This window comes from Balearica regulorum, chromosome 1 (assembly GCF_011004875.1).
Source record: "Balearica regulorum gibbericeps isolate bBalReg1 chromosome 1, bBalReg1.pri, whole genome shotgun sequence".
Taxonomy (NCBI): domain Eukaryota; kingdom Metazoa; phylum Chordata; class Aves; order Gruiformes; family Gruidae; genus Balearica; species Balearica regulorum.
Window position 1 is genome coordinate 218,014,894 of NC_046184.1, and position 21,566 is coordinate 218,036,459.

Below are 21,566 nucleotides of genomic sequence, written 5' to 3' on the forward strand. Positions count from 1 at the left end.
TCCCCAGCAGGTCGTACGGGCTGCTTTCTCCCCCTGAATCCCAGGCTGCGTTGGTGTTCGAACAGGCCCACGGATGGAGAGGTGTCACCGCAGCGGGAAATCACATTTAGCTCACCGGAGTTGTGCAATTCGTCCCAGCGCTTGCCTGCGGCTCGGGGCCTCCCTGGTTCGGGATGACAGCCGCTCTGTGTGCCCATCCCCGGCATCCTCCCCAGCACGCCCCACTGCGGTGTGGGGATTTCCAGGCTCTTCTTCCCGGGATTCAGTCTGCTTCGCCAGAAAAATCAGTTCATTGGTTTTTTTTTTCTCCCAGGGGAAACTGTGGATTGGGTCCTGCAGAGTCTGCTGCAGGGAGAGGGGTGCTCCCCGAATCCCCTCCAGCGTGCCGGAGCACAGGGATGGCAAGCGGGGCTGTGAGGGCTCCGAGGCAGTGGCCTCGGCAGAAGGGGTGCTCGCTGAGCTTGGGGTGCTCAGGTGATGGAGCCTGCGCGGTGCCGTGAAGAGTGGGGCTCCGTGTCCGGGCTGAGTGTGCCCAGACCCTCCCGCTCCGGAGAGGCTCGGAGCCGGGGCTGAGCCCGGAGTTGTGTTGTGGGAGCAGCGTCGGTCCCGTGGAGGGCTCGGTCCATGCCAACGTGTCGGTGTCAGCTCCGCAGCCCTGCCAGCGCCACGGGCAAGGGCTGGGCCAGGCGCTCACCGCACCGGGAAGGCTCTGATGAGGACCCGGATGAGTGGAGGCACCTCTGGGAACCCTCGCCGAAATGACCAGGGGGTGACTGGACGACGGTTGTTTGCAAGATCGGTCCCTGGCTGACAGCCTTAATTATGAAGTTAGCAGATCTGCTTCTGGGAGATGGAGATGGCTTTAGACTGGGGAGAACGGTTTTCACTGACCGCAGCCATGCTGGCTGCTGGCTTCTGCACCGGAGACTCGCCCAAGCGCCGGGTTGCCACCTTCACGGGATCGTATCTGCAGGACACAAAGACAAGGGGATGTCGAACGTTTTGGCGTCTTATCTACCATCCCGTGCGAGTTTGTAGCGGCCGTGGCCTCGGTCCACAGAGCAGCTCCAGTGGAGAAGGGAGGCCCAGGACCGGAACGCTCAGCTGGAGGTCACCTCCGAGGCTGCCCCGGTCCGCTCAGGAGCTTTCACAGCGCTGTGAGACGAGGTCCTCACACTTACTCCTCTCCTTGTCTCAGTGCCCACGGCTCTCCCAAGCCTCTCCATGTCCGATCTTGGGAGCAGCGTAGCTCTCTGGGTGTCCGTATGGGCCGCTGGCACCGCTGTGAGCCCCGTTCTGGCTCTCCGAGGTGTGGGGCTTGTTGTTCCTTCAGCAGGCACGCATCTGGCTATGGGCCCCGAGCCAGATCTCCACTCCTCTGCCCTGCCCGGACAGACCGCAGCAGAGGACGGAGAGCAAGGGTCCCGGGGCTGCCGAGGCACAGAGGACGTGGGGCTGCCCAGGGAGCATCGCTGGGATGCTCTTCCGAGCCCCCCAAGCCCCTGGCACCCCCCTTTCTCCCTTGCACCCCCCCTCCTCCTGCCACATCCATGTCCTCCCCGACGCAGCGAAGGACCCGGGTACCAGCACCTGCCGTGTCGTGAGCTCTATTGACAGTTATCCAGAATCTGAAGGAATTCAAGACAAATTGTTAAGAGGATGGAGTTAATAAAATTTGAAAAATTGAGGCCTGTCACTCTACTAAACTTTTTTCGATACCGCTGACAGAAACATATTTCCCCAATGAGTGACCTTATGCAGCTGCTCCAGCGACGCGACGCTGCGCGGGTGCTGGGACTGAACCGGCGTGCTATTTATCAAATATTATAAGCCGGGGCCTCCTAATATGAGCAGGGAGGTGCGGGAGGAGGCGACGGGCTCGCACAGCCCGAGGTGTTGCCCAGGTGTCGATCTCCAGCCACAGACAGCTAGTGGGAGGTGACAAATTGCCTTCTATTAAGTCTCCAAAGGTTGACGTCCCCTCCGCCGCCGCCGGAGCCAGCTGCCGGGGTGGGAGAGGGCAGGGGAGGAGGTGGGGATGGGGAAGGGGGTCAGGCCAGGGCGCTGGCGAACCGGTCGCCACTTTTACCTTCTATTAGCAAGCAAAGTGACACCGTTATTTATTGCGGCGTAATATTTTATTGCTGCCGGTACTCGAGGTTGGAATCGACCAGTTGTAGGAGTCGGGTTCTATCAATTATTGCAGCAATTAGTCAAGTCGTCAAAGCCATTAACAGGGGGATTAGGCCAATATTGGATAGCCATTATTGATAGATCCAGGGGAAGGGAAAAGCCAAACCAACCGTCAGCCTTCAGCTGAAATGAGAGCAGGCCTAGCCTGGAGGATGTCATCATTTGGAGGAGCCGGAAAACTTCCCCCCCTTCCTCGCCGCACAAACCCGGGGTGGGTTTCGGCAGCGGGGAGGGGGGAACCGTGGGAGCAGTGTCTCTTTAAAAGATATTGAGTGGCCGGCCTCGGCAGTATATAATCTCACCTGTCTCGATCATATTCTTTATTTGCAATGACAAGGCTTGCAATAGAAATTACTCTGTGTCGAATGTTTATGGAGCACATTTTTCATTCTGTAAGCAAATATAGATCCCCGATGCCGATGCTTAGAAGTGGCTAATCTCCCTGGCTCCCGCTCGCAGAGAGCCCTCGCGCTTCTTTCATATATTATGATTGCCGCTCGCTTTTATCGAGCACTCCTGGTGCTCTGCGCTCTCCTGCGCTGGGGAAGCAGAACCTGCAGCCTTGCTCGACGTGTGCCAAGGTACCCGGTTCGCTCCCGTCTTTCCAGCGGGGTTGAAGACATTTGCCGAGCCCCTCGCAGAGCGGGGATGCTGCGGCAGTGCCAGGGTGCTGCGGCAGTGCTCGCGCTCCCCTTTATCGCAGCCGTGGGCAGGCACCACCAGCCTTGCCCTTCCCAGCAGCTTGTCGCCGCTGTCCCCTCCGTTTTACAGGCAAATGAGCAGAATAACGGGCTCTTCCCTCGCCCGACTGCTTCTCAAGGCTCGATAACAGCTCTAGCGTTGAAACCGGTGGGGCGGTCGGCTCAAGCACCAGTTTGAGGGGGTTGAGGCCGGTTTGAAGGTTCGTTCTCACAGCCCTTGGTGTCTGGTTAGTGACAGCAAGCTGTCGTGGAGCCCCAGAGCGCAGCGACGTTAGTGCTGAGTCTCTCTGCCTTAGAGATATCCCAGAGACACCGAGAGCCGGTAATTAATCCTGAGAGACCTTGCCTGGGCTGTTCCCCAGTCCCCCTCTCTCCCGAGCTCGGACTGCCCTGTCCCACATCCTCTATGTACTTCCCACCACTGCAACTGGGACCAGTTTGACTGTGCACGTTCTTCCGCAGTCCAGCGTGTCTGGGACGGGTACAGAGGACGGGGAACTCTCTGTGTGCGAGTTTGTTTCCGTGTGGTGCCCATCTGACTCCCTCCTGTTCCATCTTCGGGGTTAGTTAACTTTTTTTTAAAAAAGCTTTTGGGAAGCTGTGTTTTCTTCCGGTGACCGTGTGCTCTCATCCCCCACGGCAGCTCTTCCCTGCCAAGGCAGCTGTTAGCAGGGACAATTCCTTTCCTCTTCCCTGGACACCCGCGCATGTCACCGCTGGTTGTACGTCATCCCTTTCTGATCCAGGTGCCCTTAGGAGCAGAATTTAGGAGGGGACACGGACTGGGATCTGCTCGTTCCGCCCCAAGACTGAACTCCGATCCCCTCACCTTATTCATTTCTTCCTGCCATCAGGTGCCAACCCGCTGCAGAAGAACGAAATGGGACACACGCCCCTGGATTATGCCCGCGAAGGGGAAGTCATGAACCTTCTGAAAGCGTCGGAGACGAAGGTGAGCCCGAGATTCAGGTGACTTTTGTCTTTCCTCTCCCACTGCAAGAACAGTTTTAAAGAAGACCTGGTGTGAGCGAGGGAGCAGAGCCTTAGCCTACACCACCATGCTTTTTCGAAAGAGGTCTGTATAAATTAATGACACGACACATAAGGAAAAAAAAAAACCCACTCCTGAATTTGTTGGCTGTGTCCTCCTCTTCCTCTTTAACTTGTCTTCCTCGGCAGTGACCTGCACAGGACCGGCAATGCTGTTCTGAAACCCCTTGGGAAAACCGCAGTAAAATCAGGGGGTTGGGTGTCAGTGTATCCTCTGAAATTCCTGATAAAAGAACCAGGTCTGAGAAGGCAGAGTCCGGTGGCGGGTCTGGGATCCACGCACTCACGAGCACCGGTCTAAGGCTGCCTGGTCGGGAAATGCCCGGCTCATCCCTTCGGCCTCGCTGGCTCCTCGAGCGGCCTGGAGCACGCCGTGTCCCGCTGCCCGGTCGCTGTCACGAGGTATTTGCAAGAGGGGAAAGAACCGCGTTTGCCGCGGCGGTTCCCGTACACACCCCGGGAGGAAGTAGGTTTCCAGAGTGGCAGGTTGTTAGACAGCGAGGGATCTGCAGCCTGATGTCGAGGGTTTAAAATTCCTGGGTTTGAGGCCTCATTCAGGGAGGAGCAACTAATTAGCAATCGTTAGGAGAGGCTGTGGCGGCAGCGATGAGCGATGCCTCTCGAGCATCGTCTCGCCCAGGATCTGGGTCGGCTGCCCGGTGAAGGGGGGTACCGGCACCACCAGGTTGCAGGAGCCAAAACCGAGGCACGAGGAGATCGCAGGCTTGCTCCTGGTTGCAGACGTTGTGCACCTCGGAGTTTGGTCTAAATTCAGACTTGAGGGCTGGCAAACCTGAGGTTAAGGACTGGCCCGTGAGTGGGAGATGGAGGGAGTTACACTGCGGCAATTACTGCATCTAGTAGGTATTACTGTGAATTAAACCAGCCACAGCTGCCGTAGTCTGTGCTCACCTCGGAGAATTCTCGCTCGAGCAGTTCAAAACCACGTTCCCCAAATTCCAAACCTCTGTCCCAAGCAGGGAGACGGGCATTTTTCCTCTTGGGCTCTCCACGCTCCATCACAGCGCAGGAAACCCTGACCGTGGGAGTCCTCCGCAGAGCCGACAGCTTCTCGCCTTGGCCGGAGACCGCTCGGTCGCTCGGGCAGCTCTCCAAGCAAAGTTTTTAAGGAAGAAAAGTTGAGAATTAAAATACTTGAAATCTTTACAAGAAGGAGGTGCGTGTAGCGGGGGGAATTATCTGCCGGGTAAACGGTCTCTGGAGTCCAATGTTGGCAAGGAAACCTGTCCCTAAGTTTGAAACGCTGCGTTGGATTTTATGCTTAACTAATAGATGGAGGAGAGAAAGGAAATATATCTACAGAGATGTTCCCGATGAAAATGATTGTGCTTGTATATAAAACATCAGGCAGTCGAGCCAGCTCGTGATGAATATTCAGCTGGGGGGGATTTGGTGCTCCCGGGGTTGCATCCACCCCAGGATCTGCATTCCACCGAGAGTCTTTGAGAATTTATTGCTCATTTTAATCACTGCTAGAGAATGAATTGGCAGAACTATTACTGGATGGGCACATCCCATAGATTTTATTTACATATCCTTGTGACAGAATAACAAGGAGTTTTCATATGTATTTTTAATTTATTTTGATTTCCTTTATTCTGTTTTGTTGGTTTTTTTTTTAAAAACCCCACCGAATTCTGCATGTGCTTTCCCAGTGCTCAACCACACTTGCCTGATGCTCAGGACTCTGGAGTTCACATCATTAAACCATCCGGTGAGATTTGATCCAGCTGCCCTGTATCGCGGGCGGAAGGGAAGGGAGCAGCCCTTGAAACCAGTGTCGGTAACTGGGAGGGAAGCCGCCCCAACCGATCTCAGCTCTTCCAAGTCTTTCTTCGTCGCTCAACTCCTCTTTCCCCATGGCCACTGGGCCCGGTCGGGTCCATCTAATGGGCTCTCCTGTCTCCATCCGTGGCCGCTGAGGGATTTTTCAGGACGTTGCCTTTTCGTGGGGCGAGCGGCGGTGCGGGGATCTGCTGGTGCCCGCTTCACCGGGGCGAGCGCCTCTGATGGACCTTCCAAAGGAAGCAAACCTCAGCGCAGGCTGTCCTCTCCGTCCCGAGCAGCCTCGGGTTGCTGCTCTAAGCGTATTTTATGAGAAAAGAGTCTCTTTTGGTTGTTTGCGGTTCGTTACGGCGCGCACAGCCCTACGGGTAAAGGCAGGGGTAGGGCAGCCTTGCAGCGAAAGCTCGTTTGATGTTTTCTGTAAGCCACAAGAATTACCGCAAGACAGTGTTTACCCTTCCCACAGCCAAACCGCTCTCCAGATCTCCACGTATCACCCTGCATTCCTTTAACCTTTTAAATTCCTTTTCCTGCGAGGCGAAAGCCACTGTCCCCTCCGCGTCTGCAGAGGTTTTACCCAGAGGTTTGGTTCTGCATTTCAACCTCTCCCCTCCTCGGATTGTCCCGTAAACGCAGACGTGCCTGGGGGGATGCCGTGCTGGGTAAGGAGCAACGACAGCCGCTGAACACGGTGGCCGTGCCCGTCTCGGCAGCCAGCCGTTACCGCCTCAAGGCGAGGTTTGCCAAAGCACGGATAGAGCGAATCTCTTATTAAAAACGAAGATCTCTCACGCTCTTGGCATGGCGTCACCAGACCCTCTGAGCCCAGGCGAGCGCAGGACTCTGGTTGCCTTCCCGGCGAGTGCGGATCGCCGACCCTTGCCGTTCCTCCGGCAACACCGCAGTAACCCGCTTCGGTGCCGAGATCCGTTCTCAGAGGGCGAGGACACCGTTTCACCCCGCTGCCACCATCTCACACCGCAAACTGGGAAAGGGCCTGCCTTCCTCCGGCTGCCGCTTTCCTCCCCACCGATGCTGAGGGCTGAAGTTCAACACAAACCGGGTCGAAACGTCCGGCAGAAACGTGCGGCAGGAGCCAGACCCGCTGCTCCAGCCGCCCCTGGTATCGAGATAGCGAGGAGGAGGTGGGAGAAGCTGGATGCAGGAGGATGGAGGGGAGAACGGACGAGAAAGGAGCGGAAGCTTGTGTCTCGTGGAAGATCCAAGATTAGTGGGGGTTTTTATTGCGGGTCGTGTCGCAGGCTGATCTAAAATACGTTTTTCTCGGTGGAAAGGCGTCTCCTCCTGCTCTTCCTGCTCCCCGTAAAGCCATGCGAACCGTTGGGTATCCTGACAACAGAGATACGTTCTCCGCACCTTAAGAAGGGCAGAAGAGGAGGGAGGCAGGAAAGATTTGTCAAGATATATAGCAAGACACAGATATATGGCAAGAGCAGCGCTTTGAGCCTCGTGGCGTACACGGAGCCTGGGGGACATCGCCGCAGACACACCGGTGTCTGTCCCACGGCGCTGTTCCGCTGGGATCCGCAGGGAAGCTATTGCTCCATATGAGGCATCAAGGCTGATGGCATCTCTCTTACATGCGAGACTGATAGCACCGGCCAAAATTGGATTGTTTGCTATTTATTTTTTTTTTAACTTCTGTCAGAGTCACTACCAGCCCGGGAAACACTGGCAGTCTGGCTGGGGGGGTTTTATCCACTGCAGCTTCTGCGACCGCTTTCTGGTTTTGTTGGAGGCGTCTCCCCTTCAGGACGGTGGTTTTTAAACGAGGGGAACCAGTTATGTGCATTAAATTACTCACTCTGCGAACCCCGCGGGCTCTTTTACCTTCGGCCCTTCGCTCAGCGCGGCTGTGTGGGATGGTTCTTTCCAGAGCTGTGGTCTCACTGGCGAGATGCTGCTGAGCAGTGATGGGGAAGGGTGCTCAGCAGAACGTTTCGCAGCATTTCCTAAAGACGAGCATGGGCTGGATTTATCCTCTTTCCTCTAGAAGTTCACTGCACCGTAAGACCTGCTCCTTCTCTGGGATTCTGCCTGAATCCCGTCCCCGAGCATCTCGGAGATGCGCTTGTGTCGGATGTCTCTGTAAACTGCCCTGAGCGCTACCTCAGCCTTCAGCTCCAGGACGGGATCTGGGTGGAAGCAATGCGTAAGTCCCTGGCTCTCCAACGCCCTGCTGCCCTGTGAGCTGGAGCTGGAAGAAAGTGAACATCTCGAGTAAAGAGGTTTTTTCCAGCGCTGTCCTGCATGCCGCTGTGGGTTTGCCTGCAAAGCGACGGTGTCTGACTTCCCCAGCGTACGCGGCGGACATGGCGATGCTCTTCCATCGCTGCGGGATGTTGGTGGAGTCTTGAGATGTGCGAAGGGTGGGAAAACATATAGGTAGAATAGTCAAAGCTTTGTTTCTCAAAATAAACCAGCTCCTAACGGGTTGAGAGCTCCTGAGGAAATCTGAGCGCTGTTCCCTGTGTTCCCGTTACAGCAGCAGTGCAGCGTCTGGTTTTCCCATCAGCTGCAAAGCCGGTTCCCGAGTGCTGCCCGCTGCTCTCCGCAGCCCCAAGCCCTGGCAGCCCCAGAAACTCCCTCTTGCCGTGGCTCGGGCTGGTGCTTCCCGACTCCTGCCCTGGCTGCTTCCCACGGTGTGTCTGTCTGTCTGTCTGTCAGACACCCGGGCAGGGCTTTGCGGTCCTCGGGGGGGGACAAAACCTCTCCGTACCTACCCGATGCTCACGTTGTTGCTCCGAAAAGCCTCTGATCCCAACGTTTTCTTCCCTCCCACAGTTTCAGGAGGAGCAGCGCAGGAGGGAGGTGGAGGAACGCCGGAGGTTCCCGCTGGAGCAACGGCTAAAAGAGCACATCATCGGTCAGGAGAGCGCAATAGCAACGGTGGGAGCAGGTAGGACCCCTCGCCGTCCGCCCCGCTCTCTCACGTCTGTTCCACAGGGAAGGCGAGAGATTCCCTCAAGCCCTGATCTGAGGCTCCGAGCAGGTCCCTGGGGTTGGCGGGGGGCTGCCGGTGAGATATTTCGTGGCTGTGAGGCAGAACGCTTGCTCTTCGTCCCACGAGGGGCTGCTTGAGGTGCAGCAGCAGCAGCAGCAGAGAGGCCCGTCGGAAGCTTTCCGCTCCCTTCCCAGGCACTGGAGCGAGGTGCCCACAAGCCCTTTCGGTCGGGATGATTTCTCCCCAGAGAAACCTGGTTTTGGCGCAGCCAGAGCCGGTCACGGAGATGCCCGCCGGTCACCTCTGAGCACGCAGGCACTTCTCAGCTAAACACACTGGCTGAACGTGACGGCACTTGAACATCGACCTGTCTTTTTACAAGAGCGTTTGTCTTAAGAATACTACTCATTAATAATTCACTTTATGTACATAAGCCCCTCACACACGGGCTGCTTCGGGGAATTTTTCTGTATCCCGTACAGATTTGGGGCTTCATTGCACGTGAGATACGAGCAGGTACTCCAGCCACGCTTTCCTGGCCATGCCTGCTATGTCAGATCAAAGCCAGTGTCCTGTCACTGGTACCAGAGCACAGGGAGCTTTAGCAAGATAAATACCGAGGGGTATTTCCCCACTCCACTCTCCCAAAACCCACTGATGTGTAAGCCAGGAGTACGCTGAACCAGAAGTTTCATCTCTGTGTGCAGCAGCCCATTGTTCTTCCATGAATTTGTCCAAGTTCCCCTCGGATCTCCAGTAAACGTCCATCCTCTGCAGCCTCTCTGGCCGGAGTTCCATAGCTAGTGAAGAGATAACACCTTTTACTCGTTTTAAACCTGCCTCCTGATCGTTTCGCCTGGTGCCCTTTAGTTCTTGGGTCCAACGAAGCATTTGCTGCTGAGGAAGCGGCTGCTCAGCTGAAGCAGCTGCAGTTGACGGCACAAAGCTCTTCGTGCCTCGTAGCAGACTGATTTCGGTTGGGGTTCGGAGGCTTTTGGTCACGACCCTGAGCTCTCAGCGTGCGTTTGGTGGTGCTTAGCCCCAAGACACCCGAGCTTTGGGGCGGGTGGGATGGGTGATAGCTAGCAGAAAGGTTATTTACCTCCTGAGCTCCTTCCATCCCCACCTTTCTGAAGGTGTTGCCCGTAAAAATGGTTTCTGTTGTTTTGTGTCCGGAAAGCAGCGTTAGCTGCCTGTGCTAGAGAGCCGGTAAAACACGTGGTGGCTTATATCTGCGAGTCCACTGCAAATAGCGTGAGCCTGGAGTAGTTCGTTAGCTAGCACTTCCTTTTCTGCATCTGCTGAAGCCCCTGGGCCCACATGCCCAAAATTTCCGAAATAGGGTGCCGGCACCTTTTTCTGGAGGTGTTTTTCCCATTTTGACTGTTTAAAAAAATAATAATAAATTCAATAAATGCAGGGAATAAATGAGGAGTCTGGCCTCTTGTGGCTGCGATGGAACCGTACAAGCGTGCGGTGAGGTCTGGAGGAGAAGGTGATGGTTTTTGTCAGACCGGAGGATGGAGCTGGGGGAAAAAACCAGACCAGCTTTTAGGCACACGGACCCGAACAGAAACCACGAATTTTGGGTGAGCACAGACAGTTGCTCCGAGCGTAACTTCGTTACGTTAATCAGTTAGGCACGTTGAGATGAAAGGGTGTCGGGCATCTGTGGCGCAGAGGGGGATGATTTCTGTCGGTAAATGCTGTTATCTCTCGCTGCAAACCTGGCGTTGCACGCGATGGAGCGCACGGCCCCGACCGGAGCTCCTGCGCGGACAAGAAAAGAGGGGTCCCGGCTGTCGGTGCGAGCTGCTTTTCCTTGGGGTGACCTCTCAGAACTCGGGAGCGGTTTAGTTCATGCTGGACGCTAAAAGACCGTAAGGAAATCAAGGCTCCAGCAAGCTGGGCTGGGCTGGGTTTGCCAATCCGCAGCCTCTGGATCCTGTTAATAATTCCTTGAACCGTCCGCGCATCCCAGTTTAGCGCCTGAAAATGGGACGGTGAGGTAAGAGCGGGCTGAGGTCAGAGCAGAACTGCGAGCGACGTGCTGTCGTAAATACAAACCCCGCCGCGGTGTAGTTAACAAAGAGCAGTCCTGCGTGATCTGGGAGCCCCGGAAAGAGCCGGCTCCCCCCCGCCCCGCCGCCGCCAACAACAGACCCCCTCTGCGCTGGGGAGAGCGGCCGTGCCCGGGGGCGGCAGGACGGGCTAATTGGGAAGCTGTGATTAATGGGTAGTGCCTGGTTCTGACACAGGTGGTGTTTCTGCACATTAAAGCGCCTGCCTTTATGGAGGTTTCTCTTATTGAATTAGAGGGAATGTGCTTGATACCCCCGCAGCCTCGGGATATCAGCCCAAAAGGTAGCAGGAGAGCCTCCGTCCCCTCCTCCCCCTCTTCCCTTCTGCCCCGTTTTTGTGGTTTTCTTTCAGGAAGGGTGAATTTTAAGACATGACTTTTTCTTTCAAGCGCTTCCTATCTATTTTTTGTTATTTATTTTATTCCCCGGCTGGTTTTGCTGCCGCTTTGAGGGCTCCACGTGCCTCCTGTTTCGCACTCGCCGATGCGGTTTCTTGGCTAGGAGACTTGCCGTGCGCCACGTCTCGAGATTTACCAAGCCTAGCTGATATATTTGATTTATAACTGCTGCCTTAATTGAATAATCGGATTTAATCCGTCACTCGGTGCGTGATCCAAACAGTCTCCAGAGGGGCTCAGCCCGGAATACAAAGGGAACGTGCTCTCTGGGCTTTGCCGCGCCGGGCCGGGGCGGTGGGGATGCGCGGGGGCTGCGACTGCCGGGACGCTTGCCCGGAGCTTGCCACAGTCGCAGCACCGAACAGCTTGACATCGCTGCTGCAGAGGGGAGAAACCCTTCTCTGTCGTTTCCACGGGATGTAGCCGAGCCCTGCCGCTCTCTTTTCTGCTACGCGGAGCAGGAAGGAGGAGCGAGGCGGTGGACGGCGATAAACCGATCGTAGCGGGGCCGCTCCGAGGGTGCGGGGTTCCTCCCGGTGCGCTGGCTGAGGACGGCGATGGCGGGGGGCAGCTCGGCCGCGGCTCGGTGCTGCTCTTCCCTCAGCGGGTGTAGATGCTCGTTTCATTTTAACAAAATCCAAATTAAATATTCCGTCTCGCAACAGGTCAGGAAGGAGCAGGCGGGTCATTCCTGCCATCCCAGGGACTAATGGCAGCCTGGACGCTCCAGCCGGTTCATCAAATGAACAGCTAAAAGGTTTCTGACTGTGTTTCCAGGGCGCTTTCAGAAATGCTCCGAATCTGGTTACGTCCCATTTGCCTTTGCACTGGAATGTGCGGAGGCAGCAGGGCGAAGCGGCGCGTGCGTCCGAGGGATCGACATCTCCGTCTGAGGTTATAAGCCAAGGGAGGGCGTTGAATGAAAGTACGGGCGGGTTTTTGTTGGTTTGTGGTCTCGTATCCTAAATATGATGCCAGAGGAGGAATGCTGCTTCTAGATGGATCCGTAGCGTGTGCCAGGCAGTGGTCACCAGGGGCGGGGGGTCCAAAACCACCGCTTCCCAGTGCAGATGTTCTGAACCTTCTGGATTGAAGTGGTCCGTTACGACTCTTCCTGAAGTTGAGTAAGGAGGAAGAAAGGAAAAGCGTCGGGTGTTTTTTTTAGTGTAGAGATTTTGAATAAAGGGCAGTGCAGAAAATCTACTTTTTAATTATAAAATTGCAAATTTCAAGCACGCTGAGCAGTTACGATGTCGAAATCAGGTTCAAAGCTGAAGGAAAACAGGCGAGCAGGAATATCATCCCTCCCCTGGCCCGAAGGAAACTGAGTTTATTTGGGACAAAATAGGATCCTTTATGAGTTCTGTATTTCAGAGCGCGTTGCCTGCAAGTTAGGTCAGACTTTGCAAGGACACAGCTTTGGTCTAGTTTGAGATTCGTCTTCTTCCACCTCCCAGAGCCACCCACGAGCGGTTCTTGGGGATGCGGCAGGCCCTGGACCGTGGATGCAGAGCCTGGATGGAGGAGAGCGACCCCGGGGTGGGTATGGACCTGGAGGCATCACCCTGCGGTACCCTGAGCCCGGGCGGTCTGAGAAGCACCGCTGAATGAATTGATTTGATAAATGGACATTTATTACACTCACAAATTGGCTGAAACCAATTTCGGTCACATCAACCCCTGATAACTGCTAGGGTATTGATTTGTGTAAAGTAATACAGTGAATTTATCAGTTCAATAGCAAGCTGAAGGGCCTCTCAGAGACACCGCGCTACAGTTACGCCGTTACAGATGTACAAAATAAAGTGAGAGCACTGCAGCGGTGCTGGAAATGGCTCCGAAGAAGAAGGCCCGGGCGTCATCAGCAGCCTCCTCGCTTGGACGTCGGGTCTGAACGTCTTAATGAGATTTCAGTAAAGCGGTGCGACCTGCCTCCTTTTATTTATTTATTTCTGCCACCCCCGGGGTTACAGGAGGAAGGGGACAGCTCTCCAAGAGGCACAGCACCCATTTCACGCGTGGCCGTCAACGGGGAGTCGTCCGTGGGGCCAGCGGCCGTGGCCACGAGACCTGGGGGTGCGGTGGCCCCCCTCGATGAACAACCGGAGCGTTTCGGTTTTCCCAGACCTCAAGAGCACGGAGGCAAGGCCATGTGCTGGAATCTCTCATCCTTTTAAGTCCGCTTATAGAAAAGGTTTTGCACCTCATCACTCTGTTGATCTAACTAACGACGATCAACACCGTCCAGCCGGGATCTCGGGCTGAATCGCAGGCGCTGACTTACGGCAGTGTTTTATGGGGCGCTTTATATCCCCGGAGCTGCTGTGAGCGCGATGAGCATTTACCCATAAAGTCTGGCATCCTGCTGTAGGGAAAACAGACCACACTTAACCTCCCCGCCTTCGGACCATTGAACGTGCTGACCCCTGCAAGTGGTCACTCCGTGCCCCGAGGAAAAAGTTTATTACCTTTATTATCTTAGCCCAGATAACTGCAGAAATTGTCGGCGGTCGTGTTATTCCCCATCAATTTTTTTTTTTTTTTTTTTTTTTTTTTTTTTTAAATATCCACCCCGGGTATTTGACCTGCGATAAAGGGCAGGGAAGGAGCACGTGCAGCGCCGGGCAGGGCACGCGGTGGGATGCGCTCGGGGACGTGCAGGAGCTGGGGTGGCTGCAGCACATCTGGGCTCGCGCAGACCTTCCTCTGCACCCCCCGTGCCAACGGCACAGCTGTTTCCTCCTCTTCCTCCTCCTGCCATGGCTGGTTTTGGGGTGTGATGTGGCCCGTGGGGGGCTGGAGGACAGGACTGGATGCCCGCTGGGCTTTGCCCGTGATTTTCCAGAGAACAGAGCTGCATCGCCGGCCGCAGCCGGAGCCGGTCCGTGGGGCCGAGCAGAGACACCGGGCAGGGTGAGACAGAGCCGGACGCAGACCAGTCCCGCAGCCTGGCTCTGCGCCCGAGCTAATTAAGCCTTGACAGGAGTCAGGACTTATTAGCGTGGCTAAGGCACTGGGCAATGCATCTCGATTGCGACCAGGCATGAGACGGCAAGTCCTCGTGGGGCTGGGGCTCGAGTTCCCACTAACGGCACAAGCCCTGCGCTCGGTCCCGATCCGCTGGGTGGCTGCGCCCTGTTTAAGGTTAAATTGCGCTTTTTTGGCTGTTTGAACTGACCCCCTGCGGCGATGCAAACCTTCACCTTCTGGCCAAGCTGCCACCACCTTTCGGGAAGACCCCCCTGTCTTTTCCTGCAGAATCCACAGGGATTAGGGGTTCAGTCACAGAACCCCAGAGTGGTTTGGGTGGGCAGGGACCTCCCAGCCCATCCAGTGCCACCCCTGCCATGGGCAGGGACACCCTCCACTAGCCCAGGTTGCCCAAAGCCCCATCCAACCTGGCCTTCAACACTGCCAGGGAGCCAGGGGCAGCCACAGCTTCTCGGGGCAACTCCTCTCTGTAAGTCCCTGCAATAGTTAATTGCCCTCGTTATTAAAGAACATTCTGCTTTATTTCTAGTTTGAATTCATCCAGCTCCAGCCCCTGGAGCGTGTTAATTTTGTCTGCTAGATGAGCGAGTTGTGCGCTTTCTTGTGGAGGTACTTAATGACTGTGGTCAAGTCAATCCTCAAACCTCTCGTTAACCTCAGTAGATTGATTTTTTTTTTTTTCCTTGCAGTTTTCAGACCCACTTGATGCTTTGCACTTTCCTAATCCTCACCAGATCTATCGGCTTCCACCCTACCCGGGTCTCCTTGAGTACAGACACGGGCTCGGAGGAGCTTGGCTGCACGCAGGTCGTCTCAGCAACAGGAGCAGCTCCAAGAGCTTCCGTGAATTCACGTGAGACCGTACGAGCCAGCTGCTGAGATATTTCACTTGAGCTGCTGCTATTTAACGTCTTCCCACCGTGTCTCCTGCTGGCAGAGGCAGCATTTCACTGTCAGTCTGTAGGCTACGATATTCAGCTTCTTCTTACATCCAAAATGGGAAGATTTATTAAATATTTTTACCTGCAAATCTTTTATATGCAGAATGGGAAGATTTATTAAATATTACTCTCCCTGTTCCTGCAGGAAGACCTCTTCACGTGCCACGGCTAGGATCCTTTCCTTAGGAATCTTGTATTTTCCCACGCTCCATCAAGCGGAGGCTGTCGTGGACTGACTTTCTCTGTGGGGTTAAATCTCAGATTTCCCCAATTTTAAAGGTTACTGTCATGCTCTCCTGCCAGCTCCGGGGAGAAAACAAATCCACAGCTCCCCACGGTGCCGGCCGGTGCCCCGGTCTGGGGAGACACGGGCAGCTGCAGCCCAGGGCTGAGGGACAAGGGCCGGGGCTCGGTCCCTGGCTGCATTTTGGGGGTGGCAGACAGAGAGAGAGGAGACGCGGTGTTATTCCTCTGTGTGCAGCGGCATTTCAAGAGCTTTATTTTAAAACCGCGGTTGAGCTGCGGATCTCTGAGTGATTTCCCTCCGTTCTTCATTCTACCTCTGGTGCTGCTGTTTTCCTCCGCTGCCTTAAAAATATCATTCTTGGGCATCTTGCCCATTTTATGCCCTATTTCTATCAAACGTAATGTCCTGTATCTTCGGTCTCGCTGACACCCGGCACGGCTCTGTGCACCGTTCGGAAAGCCCACTCGCAGGTACCTTGTCGGTCGGAGCCTCCCCATCCTTTATAACACCCTGCAGTTTTGGTTTGTGTCGCTTCTTACAAAATATCGCGAAGCGCTTTACAGCGTGCACCAGTCCGTACGGCAGGAGTAACTCTTTTGAAGAGCTGTAGTACGGACCGTGTTTAAATAATGCAGGTAAATCAGGATGACTGAGATGTGTGGCCCTCTCGCTCTGAACCAGGAGCTGGGAATTCAGTGTACTGCGCTGCCTCTGTGGTTAGCTGCAAGGCACGAACAGAGATGCGGCGAGCTCTGTGCCCTGCTCCGGGGCTTTGCACCACCTCGTTTTGCTAAAACCAGCTGCCAAGCCGTGTCCAAGCCGTGATCCGGAGCGTTTCGTGTCCCTTCCTGGCTCCAGCTCTGTCCGACTCCGTCCCCGGTGCTCGGTGGGCAGCAGCGCAGGGTGGTTCCCCCAGACGGCTGCGGGGCAGAGCAAGCTCGGATGATTTTGGTTTCCTGGGGCTCGGGGCAGAGCCAGCAGTGCGGGCACGAGGGTAACCACACTGCCGGCCCCCTGGTCCCAGCGGGGAAGAGCCGTGTCCTCGGGCCGCGCCTGCTCCCCCGCCATTCCTGGCGCCTGTGTAGGACCAGCTGGGAGACGAATCCCAGTAACGCTTTCCTCGCGTGTCCCCGGGTCCCGTTGGCACCCGTCCTTACCAACACCCTGAAATCAGAGCTTGGATCGTCCCTTACAAGGTCTGGGTGAGATCTGAAGTCCCAGTAGATCAAAACTCAGAACAGGACCCACAAAATACCCGCCGGGAGCCCCGGAGCTGAAGATGGCTGGGGGTGAGCAGAGTATGGGAGGGATGTCCCACCGATGGGACTTGTCCCTGAGCATCCTCCTGTGACCGCTGCTCCGGGGAGCATTGCCGATGGAGGAAACACCTAGTGCATCTCCCGGTGCCAGACACCCACCAGATATTAAATCCAGTCCAATCAAGGGGGTGTCTAATATTAAAATGACAAGGATTTTTTACATAGCCGAAAGGCCAAGCAGCAACGGGCTTTGGTCTGAACCAGGGCAGTGAGTTTCGTGCCCCACGGGCCAGATCCAGCCTGCAGATGCCTGCGTTTGATCCTCCTGGCCCCCAAAGCCATTCCCTATCCTCCAGCTAAGCTTGCTGCGGTGATGTTACTGCTTTGGGGAACACACTCGCGGAGTCTGAGGCTGTTCAGAGGGGCTGGATCGCACCTTGGGTGGCTGTGGACACGTGGGGGGGGTCGGGGGCATCACCAGCTCTGCAAGGCAGATCGGAGTTGGTCATGAAGAGGGGCGTGCAGTTAGGGCTGAGAGTTTGGGAGGTAATCGGCTGGTTCGGTTTCCAAACCCTCCTTGTCTTTTGTAAAATTTTCCATTGGTATCTTAACCAGGGTGCCCTTGGGCATCGCTGTCCAGACGGGCATGGAGATAACCGCCTCTCCTCTCCCCGTCCTTTGGGACTTGCACTGGTTCAGAGCCCTTGTGACCTTCAGTCGCCTCCCTCTTCCCATTCGCACATGAGAAATGGCACATAAACCTCTTCAAACCGGCTTTTTTTTCAGAAAGGTTGCACTTGTGATGTGTGCCGCTTGCATCCTCCCCTCGCCAGCCCCTGTCACTCCCTCCCTCCATCCCTCCCTCCCTCCATCCCTCCATCCGTCCCTCCATCCCTCCCTCCATCCCTCCATCCGTCCATCCCTCCCTCCATCCCTCCATCCCTCCCTCCATGCCTCCCTCCATCCCTCCATCCCTCCCTCCCTCCATCCGTCCATCCCTCCATCCCTCCCTCCATCCCTCCCTCCCTCCCTCCATGCCTCCCTCCATCCCTCCATCCCTCCCTCCCTCCATCCCTCCCTCCATGCCTCCCTCCATCCCTCCATCCCTCCATCCCTCCATCCCTCCCTCCATGCCTCCCTCCCTCCCTCCATCCGTCCCTCCATCCATCCATCCCTGTCCTCCCCCCCCTCTCCCCGCCGTCTCCCTGGCAACGCTGAGTGCACATCCTGGAAAACTTTATCCGAAATCTGCTCTGGGCAGCTCTCCAAATCCATGCTAACCTGATTAGGTGTCTCTGGGGCCTTGGCTGGCTAATCAAATTAGAGAGCACTAATGGTAGTGAGGACTTTGAGTGGGTAGCGAGCAGTAAAACATAGTGTATACTTAGTGATAATTATACTTGCTTTTGTGTCATTGATTTATATGCCTTTGCCCCCCCCCCTTCCTTTTGTTTTCGTTGTCTTTAAACGCAGCTATTCGGAGGAAGGAAAATGGCTGGTACGACGAGGAGCACCCGCTGGTCTTTCTGTTCTTGGGATCATCTGGAATAGGTAACGTTTGGGTTGGAGAGTCCCGCGCTGGGGCGCGAGCACCTCACGCTGAATTATCCCCGGGGGGGACCGGCCGCCCTGCGAGTCCCAAGAAGGGGCGGTTTTCCCAAGAAAAGTGCTATTTGAACAGCCCCGTGCTTCCCGGTAGGAAAACCTCCGTGGGCGGGGTAACAGCAGAAATTTGCTGCTTGCAAACCGAATCTCTTGCTCCCGTGGGCGAGGATTGCTTTGTCATGACGGGATTTTATTGACACCGATAATATTTGTCCTCAAGCACAATAAAATGCAACATGACAGCTGATCAGTTCATGAAATGGATAAAATGACTTTTACTCAGGGGAAAAAAAACCTTACAAAAAACCCACAAAAAACCCCAGCTTTAAAGTAACGGAACCGTGACATTTAAAACGACCTCGGTGCTTCTCCTGCATCCGCTGACTCCCGCGGTCCTCGGGAAGCTGCCGGTGCTGGAGGGGTTAAGGCAGCGGCAGGCCGAGCGTTACCTGGAAATGAGTTGCTATAAAGCTGTGTAAAACCAGTAAGAAATGTTTTTGAGACGTCACTGCGCCGCTCATAGCAGGTCTGAAGGCTCAGTATCGGAAGTTGTCAGATCTCCAACTCCCTTGTCTTTGAGGGTTTTCTTCCCTCAGCCGTAAAAGTGAATATTGCAATAAGGAGGCGAAGCAGCTGAGAATTGTGTTGTGTCAAACGGGGATTTTATAGAGGCCTTGATGTAGCAGCAGTCTGAAAGCCCAAATGTCTGCACGCTAAAATACCTAACGTGGCTTCGCGTTTCCGTAGATTCCCGCAGCAGATAAGCACTTTAAAGATCCGTCCGTATATACGTATGTATATACAGCGTGCGTAGGTGCGCGCAGCAGGTGTAAGTACACCTACAGATGCATTGGGATCTACGATACAGCGACACACAAAGTCAACAAAGCCTGAACTGAACTAAGATGCTGAATTGTGGCAGAGATGTTACCCGCCGGAGCAGGCTGCCGAGCGCAGTGACGAATTCCCTATTTTCGCAGCCGTTTTGGGGTGATGTCATGAAGTGACGCCGTGGCTCTGACCCAGCCTCCCCCCACCAGAACCCAGACGTGTCAGGGCGGTGCTGGGGCGGATGTGCAGCGCTCCAGCAAGACTCTGCTATTATTTTTGCTAGTCTGGTATTTAAGATACAATCTTTTTATTTAGCAGTAGTTGTTTATGACACAGCTGCGTGCCAGCTGCGTGCCCTCGCGTGTCACAGAACCCCAGTGCCACCCCTGCCATGGGCAGGGACACCCTCCACTAGCCCAGCTTGCCCAAAGCCCCATCCAACCTGGCCTTGAACACTGCCAGGGAGCCAGGGGCAGCCACAGCTTCTCTGGACAAGCCTTTATTTTTATCAGAGTGTTTATTTTTAGGAGCGCAGTTAAACCTAAACAGGGTAGATGTGCTGTGCGGATAGCACACGGGCTTCAGACCGCGGGCGAGGGACTCGTGTTATCCCCAGAGCATCCTGCGGGGCTGTGAAAGGCTGCGCCTCGCCTTCGCTGATAATCCCAGGAGCCGAAATCAGCCCAAATTTTCCACCCGATAAACTGATGAACCCAGCGATTACGTGCCGGGGGTGGTAAGAGGGGTTTGCGGGCAGAGCCGGGGTATTTCCCGCACAGGGCGGAGCCTGCCTGTTTGATAAGGTTTTTCCCTGAATGGAGAGGTTGGGAGGACAGGATCTGGCCCTTCCTGAGCCGGTGCGTGTGTTCATCCCTGCGCATTCCTGCCGTTACTGATTTTTTTTATGACAGTCGCCTTATGTAAATCAAAGAAAGAAAGAATATCCCCTTTCCCGGAAATTCTGGAGAGTAAAAGACATTGCACATGAAACTGAGAATACTGAGAGTAAAGGTAGCAAAACCATGATCTAACCACACCTTTTGTGGAAAAAAAGTAGAGCTCTCTCTATAAACTATTAAAAGTGATTGCCGATGCGGTGATACCGCTCTCCTCATGAACCCAGAACCGCTGCCTGGCTGCGTCCGGCCCCAGGCCCTCAGTTATCCCGGGAATCCCGCAGAGATACCCTCTTCCCAGGAACGCATTTGCAGAAAAAAAAAAACCCAAACGTGTATCGGTTCCGGGGGGCGCTGGACAAACCTGACTTAACACAAATCTTACCTTCCCTTTGGCGCAGGTAAAACCGAGCTGGCCAAGCAGACCGCCAAGTACCTCCATAAGGACGTGAAAAAGGTAACGGCTCTTCCCTTCGTTTTTTGCCCTCTGGGTGCTTTTAGTACCGGGGTGGGTTTGGTTTCTTGGCGGCAGGGTTGTCGTCTGGCTTTGCCGAATTCATCCGTGGGAGAGGAAGGTAAGGTCTGTCTGTGCGCACCGAGAAAGGGCGTCTGCTGCCTTACGGTGGATCTCATCCCTCTCTCTGTACCGGAGTACTGGAATTGCAAAAATCTAAATGGATTTAACAACATCCTGTGTTCCCCGTTTGAGGTGGCTGTCGTTTTGACATCCTGCGTTGCGAACATTTTTTTTTTTTTTTTCCCTCTGTTACTAATAACGCTGTAAATTGTTAGAAGGATAAAATACTGAAAGTCCTTTTGACGCGTCCCTGGCTGTCCCACTTGTCATGTTGTACTGGTGGAGGTGGCGGCATTGATTTCCCGCTCGGGTTCTTAGCAGGAAATGTTTGGGATCCAAACAACAGAAGCCGTTTGCGTGGTTTAGTTCATTATTTAGTTTTTAGTGAAGATGGGTTAGAATTATTTCTAGGTGGCAGTGGCTTCGCAGGGCGTAGTTCAGGGATGCCTAAGGTTTAAACCACCAAGCCGGGCTCCCCGAGGCTCTGCCTGCCTTCGGGACGTGCCCGGGCGCGGAGCTTGGAGCCGGGGAGGAGGAGGAAACCCAAGCGGAGCTGCCCCCCGCGCCGAGGCTAGATTAATTCCTCTCCCCCCACATCCTCCAGCAGAGAACGGACACCAGGCAAAATGACATGTGTAGAAAGAAGATCAAAAGTTAAAGGACGCTATAAAAATGGTTGCTCTGGTTTCTTTTCCTCATCCTTCTATAATTGCCTTCCTGGAGCAATAAATCCCGGCTCCCGGGTCTCAAGCACCTTCATCCCCAACTCCCGCACCTGGAAGTGGTCAATGCCCGGCCAAACAGCAGATGGGAAGACCACTCAAGACTGCATGTTGTGTTAGCTCAACAGCACGCACAAACCGGAGTTCTATTGCTAATGAATCAGCTTGGCCGTCAGTGCTGTAACGAGCGGTGCGGGGGGGGGTGATAAATCCCATGAGTGGTTATGGGGGAGCAGCAATTCGCAGGAAAAAACCCCAAAACAAGCCCGTAACTGGCCCATTTTCATTTCACGGGGGGAGCGG

At 54.9% G+C, this 21,566-nt stretch overlaps 1 protein-coding gene across 2 annotated transcripts in view; it reads left to right on the forward strand.

Moving 5' to 3' along the window:
- CLPB (ClpB family mitochondrial disaggregase) overlaps positions 1–21,566 on the forward strand; it is an 86,647-nt gene that overhangs the window by 53,237 nt on the left and 11,844 nt on the right. For both annotated transcript variants that reach the window (XM_075742696.1, XM_075742697.1), the window contains exons 6-9: positions 3,749–3,846; positions 8,556–8,670; positions 18,106–18,183; positions 20,366–20,421. In XM_075742696.1, the coding sequence (XP_075598811.1) occupies positions 3,749–3,846; positions 8,556–8,670; positions 18,106–18,183; positions 20,366–20,421 (347 nt within the window). The remainder of the gene's footprint in view (positions 1–3,748; positions 3,847–8,555; positions 8,671–18,105; positions 18,184–20,365; positions 20,422–21,566) is intronic.